This window comes from Barbus barbus (genome assembly GCF_936440315.1).
Source record: "Barbus barbus genome assembly, chromosome: 47".
NCBI classification, from domain to species: domain Eukaryota; kingdom Metazoa; phylum Chordata; class Actinopteri; order Cypriniformes; family Cyprinidae; genus Barbus; species Barbus barbus.
In genome coordinates this window covers 14098453-14120962 of record NC_136725.1, presented here as the reverse complement: position 1 = coordinate 14120962, position 22510 = coordinate 14098453, and the positions used below count along the sequence as shown (strand labels likewise).

At 38.6% G+C, this 22510-nt stretch overlaps 2 protein-coding genes across 3 annotated transcripts in view; one reads left to right on the top strand and one right to left on the bottom strand.

Annotated features, from left to right (window-relative positions):
- Positions 1 to 4081: 4081 nt before the first annotated feature.
- LOC306866107 (5-hydroxytryptamine receptor 7-like) lies at positions 4082 to 11156 on the bottom strand (the record flags this gene model as incomplete). Its single annotated transcript, XM_079411128.1, has 2 exons — positions 4082 to 4832; positions 10690 to 11156. 2 exons carry the CDS (start codon positions 11154 to 11156, stop codon positions 4082 to 4084), a joined length of 1218 nt encoding a protein of 405 aa, XP_079267254.1.
- Positions 11157 to 13322: 2166 nt separating this feature from the next.
- Positions 13323 to 22510, top strand: part of LOC306865529 (serine/threonine-protein phosphatase 2B catalytic subunit gamma isoform-like) — a 28874-nt gene continuing 19686 nt past the window's right edge. Inside the window, exons 1-3 of one of the 2 annotated variants that reach the window (XM_079410197.1) lie at positions 13323 to 13712; positions 19027 to 19224; positions 20623 to 20747. In XM_079410197.1, the coding sequence (XP_079266323.1) occupies positions 13661 to 13712; positions 19027 to 19224; positions 20623 to 20747 (375 nt within the window). In that variant the 5' untranslated portion in view covers positions 13323 to 13660. The remainder of the gene's footprint in view (positions 13713 to 19026; positions 19225 to 20622; positions 20748 to 22510) is intronic. The other variant, XM_079410198.1, reaches the window with a different exon arrangement.

The following is a 22510-nucleotide window of genomic DNA, read 5'->3' as shown; positions in this document are numbered from 1 at the left end:
GTAGGTCCGCACAGGAGAAATGCTGTAATAGTACAAAACACAAGCCATTGTCATAAGAAATTTTGTTTTGTCCTGGTGCAAATCCACTAAAAACCAATGGCATTAAATAACCAACACTGAAAAACAAGTAGCATGTAAGTTTGTTAATCATTCAAGTTCAAATAATTTATTGCAATATAATGTTTAATTCAATTTAGGCTAAATTTGATGTGTATATTTATTTTTAATATTATGGTTATATTAGTGCTGGGCAACGATTAATCGCATCCAAAATAAAAGTTTTTGTTTATAAAATATGTGTGTGTGTACTATGTATATTTATTATATATATCTAAAGACACACACATACAGTATATATTTAGAAAATATTCACATGGATTTACATTTATATTATATTATATATAAATAAATTTAATATATAAACATATTTTTCTTAAATATATAGCATGCATGTGTGTGTGTATGTGTGTATATATATATATATATATATATATCATAAATATACACAGTATACATGCATATATTATGTAAACAAAAACTTTTATTTTGGATGCAATTAATCGTTGCCCAGCACTAGTTTTTATGTATTTTTATTTGATATGTTTTGCTATTTATTTCTGATATAAAATTATTTTTAATTACTTTATATAAAAGCAGTATTTATTTTGCATTTCAGCCGTTTTCACCTTTAGTCAGATTTAAAATGCTGACTTGAGATGTGAAGTAAACACATTAGTTCTAATATATTCAAGACCTTTACCATATGGTAAACAAGACACTTGGGCTTCTAAGAGTATGCTAATGAAATACATGTGCAATCGAATATTTATTAGGGTAATGTTTATTAAGAAAACATGAGTATTGAGACAGCTAGATTTGTACACCATATTCCAAAACAAACACTGAGTGCACAGCATGTACAAGCAGAATAACTGATACAAGCTCGCTGACAATATGTTGACTTTGAGGTTCAAATTCTAAACTAAATATACAGCACATCTTGTCACAATATATGTATATACTTTATACAAAATTCTTGAAACCCTTTGTCAATCAGTGTCTTTTGCAGTTCAGATTACATTACAGCAAACACACTAAAACACAGACAATAATATATTTGTACATTATAAAAGTGTAGTTCTAAGACAAAAGACAATAAGGCAGTGTGAAACGGGCCTAATATCTACTCATTTAATTTCCAAATTAAAAATGTAATGACAATTTTAAAGGGTTGATAAAGCAATACACATTCATGCAGATTTACATAGTACCTGAAGCAAGCCATCAAATTTTTGATCACAGAAACGCTGAAATGACTGCTTGTTTTAATTATTTACTTACTTTAATTTTATTTATTTACTTTTTTGTATTGTGAATTCATACACAATACAAAGGTATTGTGTATGAATTCATAGCTGTATTGTTAAAATGAAAGGCCATATTATCTTGTCAAGATTTTATCATCTCGTGTAAAAATTCAAGGCTTTACACAAGCACAACATATTTATCTAACTGTGCATTAAGGCCCTTTTACTCTCCCTATGACTCGCATCATGTTTTGACCTCCACATGAAAACCATTGCTGATAGCATCACAGAAGGTTGATTGGATAAACTTGCCATGTAGCATGAAAGCTGGAACTGTACAGAGCGGACTGTGAAAAGCACATTGTACAAAATAGGAAAAGATTTGTTGAATGTGGGTTCAAGAAACTTTCAACCCAAGCTCACTGAAAAAAAATGTCCCTGAGAAGACATTTTTGCCAAGTGATTGTACACTGGTTCTTTAGAGTTTCACAACACTTTTAAAGTGATGTTCAAAAATGAACAAAAAACTTAATGTTCTAGCACTTTTGAAAATATTGTGCCACCTAAAATCATTCCTAACATAGATTGTAGGTACATTTTCGCATCATCCAGCACACTTTTGAATTCCCAGGTTGTTGTACAGTAGGGTCTAGCAGCGCCCCTTAGCTATTTTGATAACAAAAGTAAATGTGAAATAAAAACTGGCATGGTTATGAATTATCTCACTTCTTTTATCATGATTTGAGTTTCACTGGACTCACACCCAAGTGCTCTGAATAGTAAGTGCATCACTCAGTGTACCAGGTGGGCTATTGAGCAAGTTAACTATGCCAGAACAGCCTATACACAGAGACAAACATCAAAATATATATAAGTGCGTATGTAATTGTTACAAGGTTTTATTATAGTATTGTGCAAGGAACCTAGTGAAAACAAGTCTTTAGTAGCCAATGATCTACCCTATAATCATAATTTGTGTAAAAAAGAATAAAAGTTATTGATATTCTCTTCAGTGAATTGCATGTATAGAAACATTTTTGGAGTTTTGTAAGTGGGTAGAGGGACAATTTTCCACTGAGCCTATGTTGGAAACTTTACAATCTTAGAACATTTTTGTGAATCAGAATTATTGTTATCCCCAGTGAATTCTCTCCAAACTGTGCTGTTTAAAGGGATAGTTCACCCAAAAATGAAAATTCTGTCATCATTTACTCACTCAAAGATTTCATCATTCACTTTGTTCTGCTGAACACAAAGGAAGATATTCTGAAGAATGTGGGAAACAGAACAGTTCTGGGGCACCATTGACTTCCCTAGTATATTTTTTTCCTACTATGGAAGTCAATGGTGCTCCAAAACAGCCTGGTTACAAACTTTCTTCAAAATACACTCACCTAAAGGATTATTAGGAACACCATACTAATACTGTGTTTGACCCCCTTTCGCCTTCAGAACTGCCTTAATTCTACGTGGCATTGATTCAACAAGGTGCTGAAAGCATTCTTTAGAAATGTTGGCCCATATTGATAGGATAGCATCTTGCAGTTGATGGAGATTTGTGGGATGCACATCCAGGACACGAAGCTCCCGTTCCACCACATCCCAAAGATGCTCTATTGGGTTGAGATCTGGTGACTGTGGGGGCCATTTTAGTACAGTGAACTCATTGTCATGTTCAAGAAACCAATTTGAAATGATTCGAGCTTTGTGACATGGTGCATTATCCTGCTGGAAGTAGCCATCAGAGGATGGCTACATGGTGGTCATAAAGGGATGGACATGGTCAGAAACAATGCTCAGGTAGGCCGTGGCATTTAAACAATGCCCAATTGGCACTAAGGGGCCTAAAGTGTGCCAAGAAAACATCCCCCACACCATTACACCACCAGCCTGCACAGTGGTAACAAGGCATGATGGATCCATGTTCTCATTCTGTTTACGCCAAATTCTGACTCTACCATCTGAATGTCTCAACAGAAATCGAGACTCATCAGACCAGGCAACATTTTTCCAGTCTTCAACCGTCCAATTTTGGTGAGCTCGTGCAAATTGTAGCCTCTTTTTCCTATTTGTAGTGGAGATGAGTGGTACCCGGTGGGGTCTTCTGCTGTTGTAGCCCATCCGCCTCAAGGTTGTGCGTGTTGTGGCTTCACAAATGCTTTGCTGCATACCTCAGTTGTAACGAGTGGTTATTTCAGTCAAAGTTGCTCTTCTATCAGCTTGAATCAGTCGGCCCATTCTCCTCTGACCTCTAGCATCAACAAGGCATTTTCGCCCACAGGACTGCCGCATACTGGAGGTTTTCCCTTTTCACACCATTCTTTGTAAACCCTAGAAATGGTTGTGCGTGAAAATCCCAGTAACTGAGCAGATTGTGAAATACTCAGACCGGCCCGTCTGGCACCAACAGCCATGCCACGCTCAAAATTGCTTAAATCACCTTTCTTTCCCATTCTGACATTCAGTTTGGAGTTCAGGAGATTGTCTTGACCAGGACCACACCCCTAAATGCATTGAAGCAACTGCCATGTGATTGGTTGATTAGATAATTGCATTAATGAGAAATTGAACAGGTGTTCCTAATAATCCTTTAGGTGAGTGTATCTTCCTTTGTGTTTGGCAGAACAAAGAAATTCATACAGGTTTGGAACTACTTGAGGGTGAGTAAATGATGACAGAATTTTCATTTTTGGGTGAACTATCCCTTTAACTTGTAGAAGAGTCAAGAAGATATATATTTGCACCATGCCATCATATAAACAGATTGTGAGAAGTCAGAGCTTTAAGGCCTCATGCACTCCCATAGCCGAGAGTCTGCGATTAATGTTTCGATATCTGCAGCGTAGCAGGTCTTTATAAGTTGAACGTAGGTCTCGGTTGAAGAAGGCGTAGATGAAAGGGTTCATGAGCGAGTTGGTGTAGCCCAGCCACAGCAGTACCCGTTCCAGCCAGACGGGGGCGCAATTGCCGAGCAGGCCGCAGATGAACGGCCGCGCTGTGGTGAAGAGGAAAAACGGCAACCAGCAGAACGAAAACACTCCCATGATTACCCCAAGGGTAGTGGCCGCCTTTTGTTCGCGCCTGAAAATCGAAGCACTCCGCCGTTCGCGGTTCAAGAGGCAGGACAGGGTGGAAAACTCTTCAGTAGCTGCGCCGTTCTTCATCCCATGCATGCAGAGCCCCTCTACGGTGGCCAATGCTGGATCGAGACAGGCCTTCTGAATTGGGGGAAGTGCAGTGAAATGGTGTTTGGCCCCACTTTTGCGGGCAGCTTTGAAAATCTTGTAATACATAAAAAGCATGACCATCATTGGGATGTAAAATGCCACAGCGGTAGAGTAGAGGGTGTAGCCCACATCCTGGCTGATCAGACACACTCCCGCAGTGTTGATGTTCTGAGCCCAGCCGCAGAACGGCGGCAGAGTGATGGATGCCGATACCAACCAGACACCGATTATCATCTTGGCCATCAGCTGTCCGTTCTGTCTCGCTGGATAGGTCAAAGGCCGAGTTATTCCAAGGTATCTGTGGACACAGAGGATAACACGGTTAATGAGGTAACTTCAAATGACGTGTTTTAGCAGAGAACTGCATTCCTCAAAACGACTGAACCCAAAGATCTTGCATCTGCAGTAACCCATAATATGCCAGATATGGCTCAAAATACCTCAAAAACACCCGACCCAAGAAATCCCTACTGACCTGAATTTCACCAACAACCAGAGTGGAAAAGACGTCGCGTTCACAGCTGAATCTCTGGCATGCCAGATTATCCAACTAAGTAACTTAGTCCACAAAAGTAGATATTTTTCTGCTCAAAAAGATTTTTGAACAACACTCCTAAAAAGGTACCAAAGGGAGTTTTTGCAGTGATGCCATAGAAGAACCATTTTTGGTTCCACAAAGAACAATTCAGTGAACAGTTCCTAAAACAACCATTTTTACTTTGTGTATACGTGATTTTATTCAAAGATTTCTTCTCTTTTGCTTCAGACTTCAATGTGCATTCACAACGTATGTGCTTTCGTCTGCATCGTGGTACTCTCGCGAACGTGCATCCGAGGCGGACCCGGAAGAGAAGAAATCATTGAATAAAATCATTATTTTTGTTTTCTTTGCGCACAAGAAGTATTCCTGTAGCTTCATAAAATAACGGTTGAACCACTGATATCGCATGGAATAATTTAACAATGTCCTTACTACCTTTCTGGGCCTTGAACATCTATGCTGTCTATGCAGGGTCAGAAAGCTATCAGATTTCATCAAAAATATCTTATTTTGTGTTCTGAAGATGAACAAAGGTCTTACGGTTTTGGAACGACATGAGGTGGAGTAATTAATGACAGAATTTTTATTTTTGGGTGAACTATCCTTTTCATGGAACTATAGATAACTTGGTCAAACTGGCCCTGCATCTGAATATGCCTATAGTATTTCACTACTAGTACATAGTGGGCGAAAAACATTAGCTTGTCTGAATTCACAACATAAAAATGTAAACGAAAAATACCCAGATGATCTACTTCTGCAGAGATCCTTGAGAATTGTAAATGGCATTGAAATGACCATTTCAACATGTATAGCTCCATTTCATTCATACTATATATATATATATATATATATATATATATATATATATATATATATATATACATACATATATGGAACAGGGTTTCTCAACTCTGTCCTTTGAGGTCAAATTTCTGGCAGAGTTTAGCTGCAGAAACCCTTCTCAAAGAGTGTGCAATTTCAGAAGCTCCATTGGATTAATTTACATATTAGAACCATGTATGATTGGTTGGTATTTGATACATTCACAGTCAGTGAGTGAGCCAGCTGTAAAAAAAGCTCAGTTTCTTGGTGCAAATTAAACTTGCATTGAGATGTTCAATGTGATGGCTTTGTCAAAAAGTTTAAGACAGCATTAGCGCATTCACTCTGGAAGGCTTCAAAAGCTTAACAAAAACTCTAATAATGTTCCCCATTATGAATATGTAGTGTTTGGCTTAGCAATCTTTCTTGCTGCATCTCTCTCATCTCTATCTTGAGAAGCACTATAGTTGGGCATATAACTTCTGTTACAAATGATCTAATCTCATTGTCCACATCATTATCGTCAAAACAGAAATGCACCTCTAAACTGCTATAATTGGTGCTGTGACTTTCTGGTTATTGCAATCCGACACGTTGAGCCTTGGTGCTCATGTGGATGACATGAGTTTGAATCTGTGAAATTGAAAAAAATCACACTCTCTAAGGCTTTCATATCACTGCACTCATCAAAATCTATTTCACTGCAGTAAACATTTCAAAAGACAGCGTAGCTAAAGGTCTAAATTTTGAATGTAACATACGGTACATTGGCTTTTCTTTACCTACTAAAGCAGAAAGTCTCTATTCACCTGCCCACCTCTAAAAATAAAAGCTTTCATTTCATGCATGAGAATCCCTCTGATCAAAGAAAGGCTTAGAGACACACTTATTGGATCGGACACTTAAGGTTAAAACCTTGCATACACCTACACAGAAACTCCAAATAAATCACTGGACCATGAAACCATTTCACATTAGTTTCTAAAATGCTCTCTTTACCTTATTTCACCTGACAATTAAAATATAATATGTTTTAGATATAGCCTATTTAGGTTTGTTCAAATAGCCCTTCATATGCCCAACAGTATTAGTGTTGTTAGCAAGGCACCACTCATGATTTGCTGATACTGAAAGCCTCTTCATGGCATAATACACTGTGATATCATATCAGCTGGACATCTTTTGATGTTGAGTACTGTCTACACTTCTGTTTGCTCTTTGTGCCCCCTTCATACCGGATGAAATACAGAACACTTGCACAAGCCTCTCAGAAATAGGAAATAATAACTGGATTAAAACAGTACTCAGTTTATAAGTCCTACTGGAGATGGACAATGTAGTCTGGGGCACTTCTCAAGATTAGGCAGCTGCTGACTGTGGAAGATCAATCAAATGAGCGGAAGATGCTGAGACGCTTAATGAGTCAGAATTGATTTGAGAACCATAAGCAATGGAAAGCAAAACATTTAAGGGACTGCAAGGACAGACACTGGTAGTAAAATGTTTGAATGAAGGCATGTTTTGCATTCCATTATGTGGCCTATAGAGATGGTGCATAAATCAAATGCAGCTAATACTAAACAGAAGTTTAATAAGTCAGACTGATGAATGGATGTGTTTTAATCTGAGTGTGATCAGCAAGCAGCTTTGCCAGTGGGTGAGTATAGTATTTCAGCGTTTCTGTTGCAGTGAGATGCCTACGTAGGGTATTTTAAGGCATTATAAGTGGGCTCTGACTGTTCCAAAACTTAATTGTTCTGCCTTTTAAGACAAGTTCCAAAAGCAGGCCAAATTATAAGTAGAATCAAAGATGTCCATCACAGAGCAGGCAATTCCAGAAAGCAGACAAGTCTTTAAATATATTTAATTTAGTACTTTCAATAGTGTTATTTTTTAGTATAATTTATATACTGTTGTATTATTTATTAATATTTCAAATAAACTTTTATTTTCATATTTTTACAATTCAGTTGAAGTTTTTATAATTTTCTGTGTTTTTAAAATATCTCTATTTATTTTAATACAACAGTTTCACCATTCATTTATTTCTTTTGAGTTGATGTTTTTTTCCAGCTTAATTTTAATTAATGAAAAAAAAATAATAATAATAATAGTTTAGTTTAAGTTAACAAGAGCAATACTGTTTTTGATGCTTAATAGTATTGTGCTCTTAGCTTAGCAACATGCTAACATTAAACATTGAAATCAATTGCAAGTCAAGTCTTTTTTGTATGCCATTTGTAGCAATCCAAATGAGATTCCATGACAATTAGGGTGCTCCCTTAGAAAGCAGCTCCCATGTTGGCAACTCGGTAGGTTTTGTTGTAATACAGTTATTGCCACAGAAATATTGAAATACAGCAGTTTTGAATTGAATTGATTCACAGCTTCACACAGGTTCGTGTGAAGCTGGCACAAACTGAGAGTTTCTGTGGCACGATGGTCAGATAAAAGCAAAAAAACAGAACAAAGCAAAGTTGAAGGTCTTAATATGAAAGGTTTGTTATGGGTGGTAAGGTGTCGATTACATCCATATTATTAAATTTGCACCTCAGCGTTCAATTATGTGTAATGAAAGGCCTCTTGAACTATCAAATATTTCAAAGCTAATTAATTTAAGAGAACTGCAGTAGCTGGAAACAAAGAAAATGAGACATCATTAGAGAATTGTACTTTCAGTATAATCTACTGAACTTCAAACCTTTTTGTGTGTTTTATTAAGAGGTCTTATTTGTTCATAATGATAAATTACACTAATTTACCTCTCGTCTGGAATGTGTTGCATTTTTCCCTTTCACATTTACGAATGGAGGATACATTGCAAAATACAAAAAAAAATGACGTTGTAAATAAAACTCTTGCTGTTTCTCGAAATTATTTGTGAAATTCACTTGCAATTTCTGAGTGAAGATTGTTTCAAATCCTATACCAATCTTTTTTCAATGCGGTCATACCCTCTTGAAGAACATAAAATCATATATACGCCATATAATTCCGTACCTATCTATTTTGCTCAATTCATATTAATTGATTGAAGGTTGTTGAAAAGCTCTTTTATTGAAAAGAAAAGCCTTAGTGAAAAATTAAAAAATCTCCAGCAGCAGCAGCAAGTTAGTATCTTGTCATTTTCTTCTAAATGAAACCCTAAAGTTGCCTTAAATTATGACTTCAAAGTTGCAGAGAAAACTTTTCACAAAGCTGCAAATCTCTTTAAAAGAGTGCGTTTCTTCAGTCAACTATAATCCGTGAATTATTTATCTTCAACACTGGAAAAATTTACTAGTCATGGTATAACTTTAAAGGTTAGTGAAATAGTCTTCATCTTTAGGGCTGTGAGTCAAAGCCTAAAACTGTATTGTAGCTTTGCAGTCTTAGTCACTCATGAAACAAAGTGAAAGGATTGTTTTAAACATAGGCATAATTCTCAGCCCACGACTAGGAAATGTTTTCAAAGGTCATTGAATAATACTGTTTAAATCATGACAATTAGGAAGAGTGTTTGCAGAAAAAAAGATAATATCCAACAAAAAATACATAAATATAAAAAAATAAAAAATGAATCATTAGCTGCTCAGCAGAATATTAAATAATAGATTAATACTGTGAAAAAAATATATATATGAAACATCCATATTCATATTCCATATTCATCATATCAATATTTTGATCTGACCTCTCTGAAATATTCATTTATTGTACATATGCTAATACATTTAACAAAAAAGTTATATAAGCAAATGTAACAGCACTATCAGGCCGAGGTTATTCCACATGCATGCATCTAAATTGGCACCTTGTGCTGTCCTACAAATGCCAGAAACATTCCTAGGTTTAAAGCAGGGGATACATGTTGTTGTCGAACCAGCGCTCATCACTGAGACTTGTGAAAGCACCCAACCGAATTACCACAGTCAAGCAGCGTGTTTCAGCATGCAGTACTCACCTCCTGGGGTTCCAGCTCAGAACTTTATCAAAGAGCACCATTAAAATTGCATACACACCAAGACGCAGCTTCAAAGTCTAGTTTGTCCAGTCTCAAATGACATGGAAGCATTTTAAATGTTCAGATTATTGATTTAAGATTATTCTGGAGTTTTTGTCTTTCATTTTTATAAAAATTAATCAACTGAATGCCCCGTATGCTTTTCAATTTTCATTAAAATAATGTTAATAAACATTATGCAATGCTTAACAGCCTAGAAGCGCATGTACTAAATGCTTCTTTTCTCTAGATATGTGTGTTGGAGAAAAATCACAAATATTATTTCGCAATAGCTTTTGGATAAAGGTCAGGTTAAGGTGGTAGATTTTAACAGTTTTTATCATTATTTATTAGATTTTTTTATTTTTATTTTATATTTTATTTGTATTTATTTTCTGAATTGTTTTATATTTTTTATTGAAATGAATGTCAGGTTTGGCAAGTTTTAACAGGTTTTATTGGTACATGTTATCACTAATTATTTCAGTGAATATTGCTTAGAGTATTTACTTAAGTCATTAATACATTTTTCTTATTTTTTATTGTGTTATAAGTTTTTATGTAATTTCTATATAGATTTTATATATAAAAGATAAAGATTTTATATATTTTTATACATGCTAGGTTTTTGTTGCATAGGCCTATTACATATTACATGTTGTTGCATATTATTTTCACATGTCTGAAATGGCAGAAAACAGATTATTGCAGAAGAGGACGATCACTAGCCAAGCCAATAGCCTATGAATTCCACTTTCTCTTAAAATGACCAAAACCTTTAAAGAATCTTGAACTCTATGAACTTACCTATCCACACTGATCACACACAATGTCATTATTGATGCTGTACAACACATGACATCCATCCCAATAAAGATGTTGCAGAAAACCTCCCCAAACAGCCAGATGCCTCCTGTCAGGTCAGTCACAATGACAAAGGGCATCACGGCCACAGCCACAGACAGATCAGCGATGGCCAGAGATACAAGCAGATAGTTTGACGGCTGTCTGAGTTTCTTCACGACACACACCGCAATCACAACCAGCGTGTTACCCATCACAGTGACCGCGGTGATGGTGCTGAGCATCATCCCAATGATCACTGTCTTAGTCAAGTCCAAGTCCAGAGTCTGCTGCTCCCCACAAGACTCATTACTTTTGGGCTCCGCTGTGGTTACTACGGTGGGGGAAAACTCAGTTGTCCCATTGGGAAAGACGATTTCGGTCTCGCTGGAAGCCCAAACCAGTTCAGCAGCGCCATGTGTCGTGAACATCACTGTATGGATACTTTGAGCGTGAATAAACCTTCTGCGCGTCTGGGGTGTACAGTCAACTTCATGGTGCCTACCACCTCTCTGAGTCCGGCAACAACCAAATACACGAAAAACCGAAGAGATGTGAAACACACGCTGAACTCTCTCTCAGCCTCGTTCCGCTGAGAAACACGAGCTAGTAGTTTTTGAGAGCCGCACTATGAGTGAACCTGCGAGTAACCCTGATAACCTTAGACGCTAAAAATAGACTGTTTTTAAATTAAAATATGCTTTCAGCCCACGCCACTCAAACTGTATTGTTTGAAGTATATGGGTATTAAGTTACTTTATGATGACTTTATTAATATATACTAAAGTCATAAGCAACATTCGAAACGACTGGTTCTGGTTTCTGATTGGCCAATATAGCGTCGATATCACTACACAACTAGTTTTTTGTTGCATAGCAACTGTCAGGTCAGGGATTTTGTTTTCACTTTAGCTATTAATATTCTATATTAAATCTAGCTATTATTAAAGCTGCTATTTTAAATGGTATCAAAAGAATTACAATAATAATAATAATAATCAGAATAAGAGTAAATTCTCTAGTTTTAATACCTTTCCCATACTAAACTATAGATTCTGCAGTGTGTTGTATTTAGAATTCAAAATCATCAGTCACTTATGTTCCAGCATGATATCAAATTTGAGAGGGGATATCCAGATATATTTTGTAGCCTAACCAAACATTAATTTCGCTCATGTATAAAATCATAGCGCCCTCTGCTGATGAATATTGGCTTCAAAGACTTTCCATAGAATAGCCTACACCAAATTAGCTGTATTGAAGATACGCAACCTACCTGTAGATAGTCACCACTTCATACACTGCAATCTTTACTCATTTAAACGTATTTAACTGTCAAATCAGCGCTAGATTTATTATACATTGATATTTTAAACGTAATCATATTTAGGCTATACCCACTTTATGGCTACGTGTGTGTTGAATGAATCAACAAAATTATGCACGGTTTTGATTCAGATTTATAACCAAAAAGGAAAAAATAGGTTTGACCTAAAGCCTAAATGGATATTCATGAATGAATATTTTTCCTATACTCATGTGATTAACGGGTTAGTAGCCTAAATGTACTCTGTATACATGCTGTGGTGTGTAAAAAAACAAACAAAAAACACTTTTTCAAATCAGTTTTACCTTTCAAGTCAGCAATGAAACAATCAGACGTTTCTCTATTTGACCACTGGGTGACAATGGTGGATTACTGTTTATTAATTCTCTCCTATTCATAATTCAAACCTGCTTGTGTGTCTGGATATAAAACAATTTACACGTCAAGATAAACGGATTATCCTAGTGGATAATTGTATAGCGATGCATTTTATTGACTTCATAAAGCGTTAGGTGTGGATTAAAAACTACACTACCCACAAATGTATGTACTGAGCAGATGCCGCCATGTTGTAGGAAATCCGTTTGCACTATGGATTAGAGTTTAATCCGCAAGAAGGGAGTCTGGGCGACTCAGCGGATCAAACAAGAAAGAAGAAAGACACAGAATTTGAGCGTAAACACGAACCAGAATACGCATTTATTATACACAAGCCGCTGTGGTCGCTTGACAAAAACAGGCAACATCTCGTGCAGAGCCTTTTTATTGTCGCGCGCCGCTCACTCCCTCCGCCACCCCTTCTTCATAGAGATGAAGCTTGAGTCGTTTTTTGGACTCGGTTCTTTTGAATAGTTCATTTTAAAGAACCAGTTCAACAACCCATATTTAGTGATTCTTTTACGTCATTACGTATTGCCACACCTGCGTGGCATATAACACGTTGAGCCATTTGTAGACACAGATCACTACCATTTTTGTTATGGGTTTTAATAAAAAGTTGTTAATGTGTCCAGATTGATTGAAGTGCCTTACAATTAAGCCATAAACACATTTCCAGCTACTGTGATTAGGAATGGTTCAAATGTTATAAGTACTTTATTTAAATCAACTCACTCATCAGTTCTTGGCTCATTGTGAATAGGACACGTCCAAAAGAGAGACGGTTCTTGGTTCAATGAGTCGTTTGACTCGAGAACCGATTCAGTTATTTTCGTCAACGAACCAGGTTCAAACGATTCCCTAAAAAAGATCCGAATCAAGCGAACGATTCGTTCACGAGTCGGACATCGCTACTCCCTCCGAGAAATTGACAGCAGCTGGGTCGCCTGTGTGAGCAAACCCGAAGGACAGACACGGCAGAAAATAAAACTTTGCCGTTACAGTGGGCTCCCCCTTCCCCTTTCCCCCACCGTTTGAGCGTGCATCTCACCAAAGCGACCCCGACGAGCGCTCTTTCTCCGTTTCCCCGCTCTAACAGCGGAGCGGTCAGGACTTCTTTTCCTCGCGAACTGAAACGTCAGTAGCTTAGCCGAGCTAGCGGGCTAACGCGACTAGCTGGGTTCAGCTACAAGGAGGAATTACAATTATTCTACCGAGAAACACTGAAGGATGTCGGGGAAGGAGCAGAATAAACAATCCACCACCGAACGGCTCGTCAAAGGTACGTTTTATATGTGAAACAGTACGTTTTTATTCCGTTCGCCTGGTTGTATGTTAGCAAACGTTAACCCGCACTGGTAGCTGATGGGTGACATTCAGTTTATGTATAATATATATATATATATATATATATATATATATATAAGCAAGTCAGGACATCTGTTGTGTTGATTGAGTTTTAGCTAACTTAAGTCTAATGACACACGTTGATGGTTAATTTGACAGGTTGGCTCGGGCTGCATGGGATGAATTGGCATGAATTAAATGAGATCAATGAAGTTTTAAGGTCTAGTATGCAAACATTATGTAGATGCAAAGCTGTCGTTAGTGAGTCAGACCATTATAGGGATATTAGTGGGAATGCATGATACTCAAAGTGGTCTGAATATGCAAAGCCCCTGGGATTCATGAAACTGCCAAAGCTGAATCAAGTACGGAAAATAAACATTTGATTGTGCATTACAGGTGTTTTTCTGTATTACTAATAGGAGTATATATATTTCTATAGGACTATATGTATAATCTTATAATGGGAGACTGAGAATGAGAATATAGTCTATATTTATCTAGACTGATTTTGGTAGGCTTAACAGGTATAGTTAGATAATATACAGAATGGACAACTTTTGTAGTTATTTTTGATTTTATATTTAATATTTATGATAGACAATGTATGCATTTGTGTGTGTATTATTAAGTTAAGACATTAACTTTAATCAGATTTTAGTTGGCTTAATGCAAGTGTATTTCAGAAATCCCGTAGGTTTACATTCATCATCATTGCACAACAATTAATTCACTGTAATACATTTGCTTTCATCCTTTTTCTTCCTCCTCCTTTAGGGTTTAGGCAACATTAGAGAGAACTGTTTCACTTCAGCTTTACTCGTTTGTCTGAGGTAGAACTAAACTAATTGAAGTTATCCATGTGATCCCAATTAACCTCATGCTTATAATCCTACTTTAGACAAAAAAAAGGATTGACCCTTGGTTAGGTGATGCATTTGATTCATTTAAGCATCAACTCCTTATCAAGGGCTCATGGGAGTTTTTTTATGTTAAAGAGGTGAGACGCAGTAGAGTACTACAATTAATTGGATCATTAGGTCTGTGGCTTCATGGGTATAGAGGCACCCGGGGAACTTTGACTTGTTTTTGATTAAAACTAGTGTGTCCGCTGACATATATGTGTATATGTGTGTGTACTTTCCTCTCATTCCCTTCTGCGCTGCTGTCAGCTCACTGTGTTTTGGCTGATCAGCTCAATTAGACAGTCTCTGTAATGAGCTGATAGCACTGGGCTCTTTAGTAGTCTAGTTCTGCATCCGTAATGACTTGCATCTCCATTCCCAATCTAAATCGCTTCAGACAAAAAACTGTCCTCATTAAAAAGAGCCGACTCTCTTTCTGTCTAGAATCCCTGTTCTTCTTTTTTTGCATGAACAGGAGCATTTCAGCTCCAAATTGATTCCAGGTTTCACTGAATGCCTCCTTTCAGTTTAAGTACTCCAACACCTGGATTTTTCGCTACACATATACATAATCACAGGCTGTCTGAAAAATGTTTAATTGGGATTTGTTTTGTAAGCCACGATGGACAGACATCTGCATTGAGAAAGGTTTGAACTGGAGAGTTATAGTCAGTCAAGCTTTATTTATATAGTGCTTAACACAACAGAGATTGTTCAAGTAGCTTTACAGTATTAAACAAGGAAGTAACAGAGTCAGCGTTGCCAACTTCATCACATATGGGGCAATTATGCAAAGAATCAGGACAGCGGAGAGGGAATATTGTCTGATGCAAGTGTTAATTGTAGATTGTTAGCACCTTAAAAGCGCTACTACCCAGTGACCAATCAGTATCGTGTGCCAGCATTCTTCTACCACGTCTGCAATAATTCTGTTTTAGCATATTTTCTGGCTGATGAGAGATGAATTCAGTTCGACTCAAGTGTTAAAAAATTAAAAAAGCTTGTGGAGAGCTTGCCAGCCTGTCGTTTCGTCAATTATGTTTGGAAGGTAAAAGGACTAAAGCTTGTGTTTAAAAGCACTATAAGCTCTGCGAGAATGAACTCCAGCATGATTGAAGTGCTGAGTGGGAGTTGAGGTTCTCGCCAAGGCCGCGTCTTGATGAGTCCTCCCACAGTTAAAGCACGGAGTGTGGGGAATCAAGGATCGCAGCGGCACTTTTCTACTCCGCACTCATCAGCCGAGCCATGCTTGGAACAATGCGATGGAGGCGGAGGAAAGATGAGGTTAAGTGCCTTTAAAAGCTTTGATTAGTTGCTAGACGTTTCCACGCAACTCTTTTCTCACTTTCCCCTGCTGAGAATGGCGGACAGTATGGTGGTTGTTGTGTTGTGCATTTAAACATGGGTCAACAGTCAGTTGAAAGCTTGAAAAGTTAGCATGAAAGAGCAACTCAAGCTGTGTCGCTGTCTGTGGCATTTTTTAATTTTTTAAAAATATTTGCAGGGTGTAACATCAACACCCTGCCCACCCTGAAATCATATCACCATCTAATGCACGCCATCTAGAAATAAGCAAGTTATATGCAGCTGATGCTATAAAGTTTTGGACCCCTGTCAGGCTGAGTGAAGTTTAATGTTTTGACCTTTTGGCTTATTTACAGATAGAAACTAGAGCTGTCAGGGTCAGCGTCACCCTGCTTGTGTAATTATTCTGTCCTCATGCATGATTAACGGACCTCAGGCCCCATCTCTCACCCTTTCACCATGGCTTTTCTCTCTAGGATCGCTTGTACCACCCAAGATAGCTCTCGACATCCTTGCTGAGAACCTCAAAGTCCATGTGTTTTCTTACCTAGCGTGTTCTCTAATTTCAACCCCCCCAAAAAAACAGTTAGTGCGATAAAACCACAGATCAGGCCGAACACAGGAAGTTACGCCTTTTCTAGCTTCCTTATTAATATACACGAGGTCTGGTCCAGAAGTCTCTTAAAGGGATAGTCCACCCAAAAATTGTCATTTACCACAGAAAAAAAAATATTTCAACTGTTTTGTCCATACAATACAAGCTAGTGGGGTCCAAACCAACCATATCAGACCCCATTGAATAAGCAAACTTGGAGACATTTTTCAAAATGTTCTTTTGAGTTTCACAGTAGGAAAGGTTTAGAATCATATACAGGTTATCCTTGCAAGATTAAAAAAAACAACAAATGTACATTTGAGGGCATTTAATGGTTGGACAGCTATGCAGTGAGCAAGTGCAAACGCACTGGGTGTCTTTTTATAATCCAAAACTGACCTCCTTTTAACTGGGCCTTCATTGGGTTGGGATTTGATATCATCAAGGGCCACAAGTGTTGTACAGTCGCCTCACTGCTGGGTAAATAAATATTTTTGGTACTTTGATAGTAAAATCCCCCTCCCGCCCTGAGGGCTTAATTTTCACATGCAAATGAGCCACACTGAGAGCTTACACATTTTCGCTGCCATCGCCGCAGAAGGGCGAACTCAACCCTCCAGCCAGATAATAGCCCTGTTACAGCTTTAGTTAAAACAGGCAAATGAGCAGGTGTTCTTCCTTTATTCTGTCAGGCATGAAAGATTCGTCGTTTTTCTCTTCCTCATACTGGCATGCAACAAGAACAACACCCTCTGATTCAAAATCATCAAAAATCGGTTGGTTTTGTAAACCCAAACCGGTTCTTTGCTCCTAATTCCACCATTGGAGTCCCTGGAAGGCTCCTAGTCATCTGAACTCAAAGCTTTATTGTGGACTATCATGCCCGTGGTCCCAATGCTGAAAGCCATGGCCGTCGGCCAGACCCACATTCTTCTGGAGAGCAAGCTTTGCCAACCTGGCCTGTGACCCTGGCGGAGAGGATTCCATACCGATGCCAACAGCTGGCCTTCTACCCCACCCCGACTTCAGGACGTAACTTCCCAGCTCCTCTTAAACTGATTTAAATGTTGTGGAATTCCTGCAACTGAAAATAGCTCGAGGCTCCAAGGGTTGCAGAGCGGTTCTAGCAGGCATTTGTTTGCATGTTGCCCGTCTCAGCGCGCACCCATGCACATGGTCTCTGAATGTAAAATCCCAGCCCCCAGGTTGTTGAGGGTTTATTTAAGCTGTCTTCTCCATGACAGCAAGGGCTTCGTGTCTTCTTAACAAGACCTGTGCATGTTGGTTGGGGGAAGGGACGGGACCAGCTGTGGCTTTGTGTGTTCTGATAACCCGCATAGCTTTGTGGGAGAGTCCCAAATCCTGACCAATAACGGTAACCGTTATTACCATGCATATGTTTCACTTTTAGTTCCTGGCAGTCAGCTTGGCACTGTATTTTCAGACAACCTCATAACTGCGAACTGTATGTTTTCAGTTGTCGTCATGAATTGAGTAATAATGTGTCATCTCACACATCAATTTAATTTGCCTGTATTCTGGCAAAGACGTTAAAGTAAACTGGCTGATGTCATTCGTCAGTTCACTCTTTATCTTTATACTCAGTTCACTTATCAAGAAAAGTTCATGAACTGGTCTGATCATGAAAATAGTAATGCCACAGTGTACTGAGGTAGCGTCGGTTTTAAGGTTTGTTCAAAATCTGTAATGCTTATTAAAGATCAGCACACTAAAATAAGCAATAAAACAGAAGATACTTGTTGACCTACAAAAGAATTGGCTGAAAAGAGACTTGGGAGTGGACTCTTTTTAGCAAGCGTTTAGCAACTGTATAACACCCTAGTATCATTGCTGAGAGTTTTGCACAGGCAAGCACTAGGAATGTTCAAAACTGCACGTTTTTTTCAACAGCTTGTCTTAAAATCTTGAATGATTCAGCTGGTTTTAGGTCCTGAAATGTAAAAATCCAGTTTGACAGACAAGCTGAAAGTAACTTGTGATGGAAGCCTGAGAGTGGCATGTTAAGAAACTCTTGGGCTGAGATATTTTTATTTGGTGTAACAGCGTAACAAATTTTTCTTCTTTTGGTTCTGCACTTTTATCACACACCATCTGGCTTTGAAATTGTGTAGAAGTGCGCTTCCTTAACTTGGTGACTCCTCGGTCAACAGATGCTGTGATAGACTGCACGGTCGTGACTGTAAACATGCTGCCTTAAATTGAGAGATTTGTTGTGGAACTCTATCGGGTAGTCCAAATCAATATTGGATCTGAATTGCTTTGGCACAAAGCTGTAATCCATTTTGTACAGTCAAAATGGCTAAAACCGTGTATAATGTCTTGTATGTACAATCTTATTTCTCTAATGTATGAAATGTTTGCCAGCTGAGTTTCCCTATGACTAGTAAGACTAAAAAGTGAGTCTTTCTTTCTCTTTCCTGCAGCAGTGCCGTACCCTCCCACGACGCGGCTCACCATGAAAGAGCTGTACGAGGACGGCAAGCCCAAGGTGGAGCTTTTGAAGAGCCACCTGGTGAAAGAGGGCCGCCTGGAGGAAGACGCGGCCCTACGTATCATCAACGACGGTGCCAACATCCTCCGTCACGAGAAATGCATGCTGGAAGTGGAGGCCCCCATCACAGGTAGGGTGTTGCACACTTGATGACTCGCTGTGCGATGACGCTACAAACCTGTCGTGATTCACAACCAGCGTCTACATCCAGGATGTGGTTTTCACAGGATCTTCGCAACACCTAATGCTGTACGATCACAGAAAAACATGATGCCCACTCGCCCACAAGCTTTCTCATAAACTAGAGTTAGTTTACAGCAATATGGTTCTTCTCATAAAGTGCCCTCAAGGTTCTGCGGTTAGTTGATTGGGCATATCTGATATCATACTTAATCTTTAGGTTTAGTTTTGTCCCCGACTTAATCCTCAAGCCAGCAAGAAGAGCGTGATTATTTTCATACAGAGCTAGCCTACCACAGCAACCCCAAATGTAGTTGCTCTGTAAAGGTCAGAGAAACAGTTGCATCCTAGACTCTCTCTCTCACACACCCCCACACTTTAATTCCCCAGTGGAGGCCACAGGAAACCCCCAGCACTAGCCATACGCTCGAGCAGACACAAACAGGTGTGTGGATATAAATGGGCACATCTACCCCCCCCCCACTGCACTTTCTCATGTTTTTCGTAACGCGCTATATACGTGATAATTGGCTTGCAAGAGAAAACCAAAGAAATTGTGGCATGAATAATTGAGATGGTGTTTCTGCCCAAAACATTTGACCTTGTGGAGGTTGGAGGGTTGGTTTGCCCTCATCCTGTTTGTGGCGACCACTATTGATCTTTCAATAGTTTCACTCAGTCGTTTTGAGTGGGCCTAGTATTAGTGCGCTTCTGTTTAGTGGTTTTAATATTTTTGCACCCTCAGTTGCTTAAAGGGATAGTTCTTAAAGGGATAGTTCTTAAAGGGATAGTTCACCCAAAAGTGAAAATTCTTTCATTAATTTACTTGCGCTCATGTCATTCCAAACTCGTAAGACCTTCATCTTCATGTTCATCTTCGGAACACAAATTAAGATATTTTTGATGAAATCTGAGTTTTCTGACCCTGCATAGACAGGGATAGACCATGTTCAAGGCCCAGAAAGGTAGTAAGGACATCATTAAAACAGTCCATGTTACAACCGTAATTTTAAGAAGCTACGAGAATACTTGTGCGCAAAATATCTTAATTTGTGTTCCAAAGATGAACAAAGGTCTTGCGGGTTTGGAACGACATGAGGGTGAGAAATTAATGACAGAATTTTCATTTTTGGGTGAACTATCGATTTTAAGATTTCTGCTCCCATCTTGAGCTCATAAAGACATGTCCAAGACCTCCTTGCGTGTACTCCATGTCTGATATTTCTTCATTTCTCTGTGACGTTCTCCAGTGTTTTCGTTTTGGCCACATCCTTTTAATGATGTCACCTCTGTTTTTGTTGTTTCAAATTCAAGGGTTTGTCTTAACTTGTTTTGTCTCTGTCTTCAGTGTGTGGAGATGTCCATGGGCAGTTTTTCGACCTGATGAAGCTCTTTGAGGTGGGGGGTTCCCCGCACAATACACGCTATCTATTTTTGGGAGACTATGTGGATCGAGGCTATTTCAGTATTGAGGTGAGTGTAATTGTAATATTCGCAAGTTATGTAAGATAGGGTCAAGTGATAAACAACTGTGTTTCTGTGTTGTAATGCCTAAATAATCATAATTAAAGCAATGCTACAAGTTCAATACATAAGTATTACATATTAAAATCGGCAGTGTCAGTGGAATACTGTCATTTACCTTAGAAAATTATCTCGGCTTGCTCCTCAGTTCACAAAAAAAGTGTGTACAGTAATGCACAAAACAGGGAAAAACATTAAAATGTGTTCATTTTATTGAACGTACAGCGACAAGAATTTATATTGTATCTGCAAACTTAACAGTAATAAGACTGGTTTAATTGACCACCTGAGAACACCACAATCTTAAATGCATACCAAGTTTAACTATCCACATTTTTTTTGTTTATCCAAAATATAAAGCCAATAATCATTTGTTTCTTTAAAAAAGAATAGTGCAACCCTAGCTTACTACAAAAGTTGTCAATAGAGCCAAATTTTTTTTGAATCCAGAACATTCTTTAAAAAAAGAGGCTAGTTTTGTTTTAAATCTCTTTATAATCATTAAACAAAGTCTTTGGAATATTCAAGGTCTTTTGAACACATCTTTGACAAATGAACACATCTTGCTCATTGTCGACACTCGAGACGTTCACATTTAATAAAACTTGGCCCTCAGAGAATGCCATGTGGCTATGCTATTCACACAGCCTCTGTTCCAGCATGCACTGTGATGATGCAATCAGCATGTCACCTCTGCCTGTAACACTGTATCATCATTGTAAAGCAGCCACAATGATGAAGCAGATGGCATTAAATGATTATTGGTCCTGCAGGAAAGAACGCACTTCTCAACATCGAATTGCGTGTAAATAGTTACAGAAATCTTCTGGTCCGGTTTATCAGCTGGCGTCTTTTATATCATTGGCCTTGATGTCCGTCACCCTGAATGGGCCAGCAAGCGCAAGTCCTCAAAAAGCTTCCACCTCTGCACCACGCTTTGGTTGCAAAGTTCAGGGACGGGAGAAATGTCATGGTTAAAAGAAGCGGCGCAAGAGAGCGGACACACCGCTGCTCAATACCATCAAACACAGCTGAGGGTCCAGGGCCACCGGCCACCTGAGACGCATAGAAAGAGAGTGTGTGTTTCACAACAAAGGCCAAGTTGAGTTCCTACTCCCTCCCTGGACATCACAGACCACAAAGCACTGAACTTCAGTCATCCACCACACCACCTGCTAATGCCCTCTGACTGGGACACTGCAGTCATCAAATGCTTTTGTAGGTTACGCCACCAGAATTTGCCCCACCCTGACACCCAGAGCTGTGTGGAGAACGCTTCGTTTTCAGTGTTTATGATGAAACCGACAACTGCTGGGCTTCTTTAAAGATAACTGCAACATTAATGCAGAGGATTCTTCTTCAGAGGATGGAGAAAGAATCGTGTATTCTGCAGATTAACACCGAAATCCTGTTCACTGTTACGCAGCGGTGTTCTGTGGATAATCTAACCATGTGTGAACTGTAAAGCCTTGCGGGTGTTTAATGGGATAGTGGAGATGAGCTAATGGAGCACACGGAGTGACAGGTTAAGATTTGAAGCGAACATTAATAACTTTAGGCAGGTTAGCTACACAGCTTTAAAGCTTGGGGTTGAGAGATGATATCAGAAGTGGATGTGAAAAGATTAAAATCATAGTCTTAATACACCAAAGTGTTTTGTCTGCTCAGATGCGTTTGTGGTTCAGCATGTTTGCATTGTACATCAGCTTCAG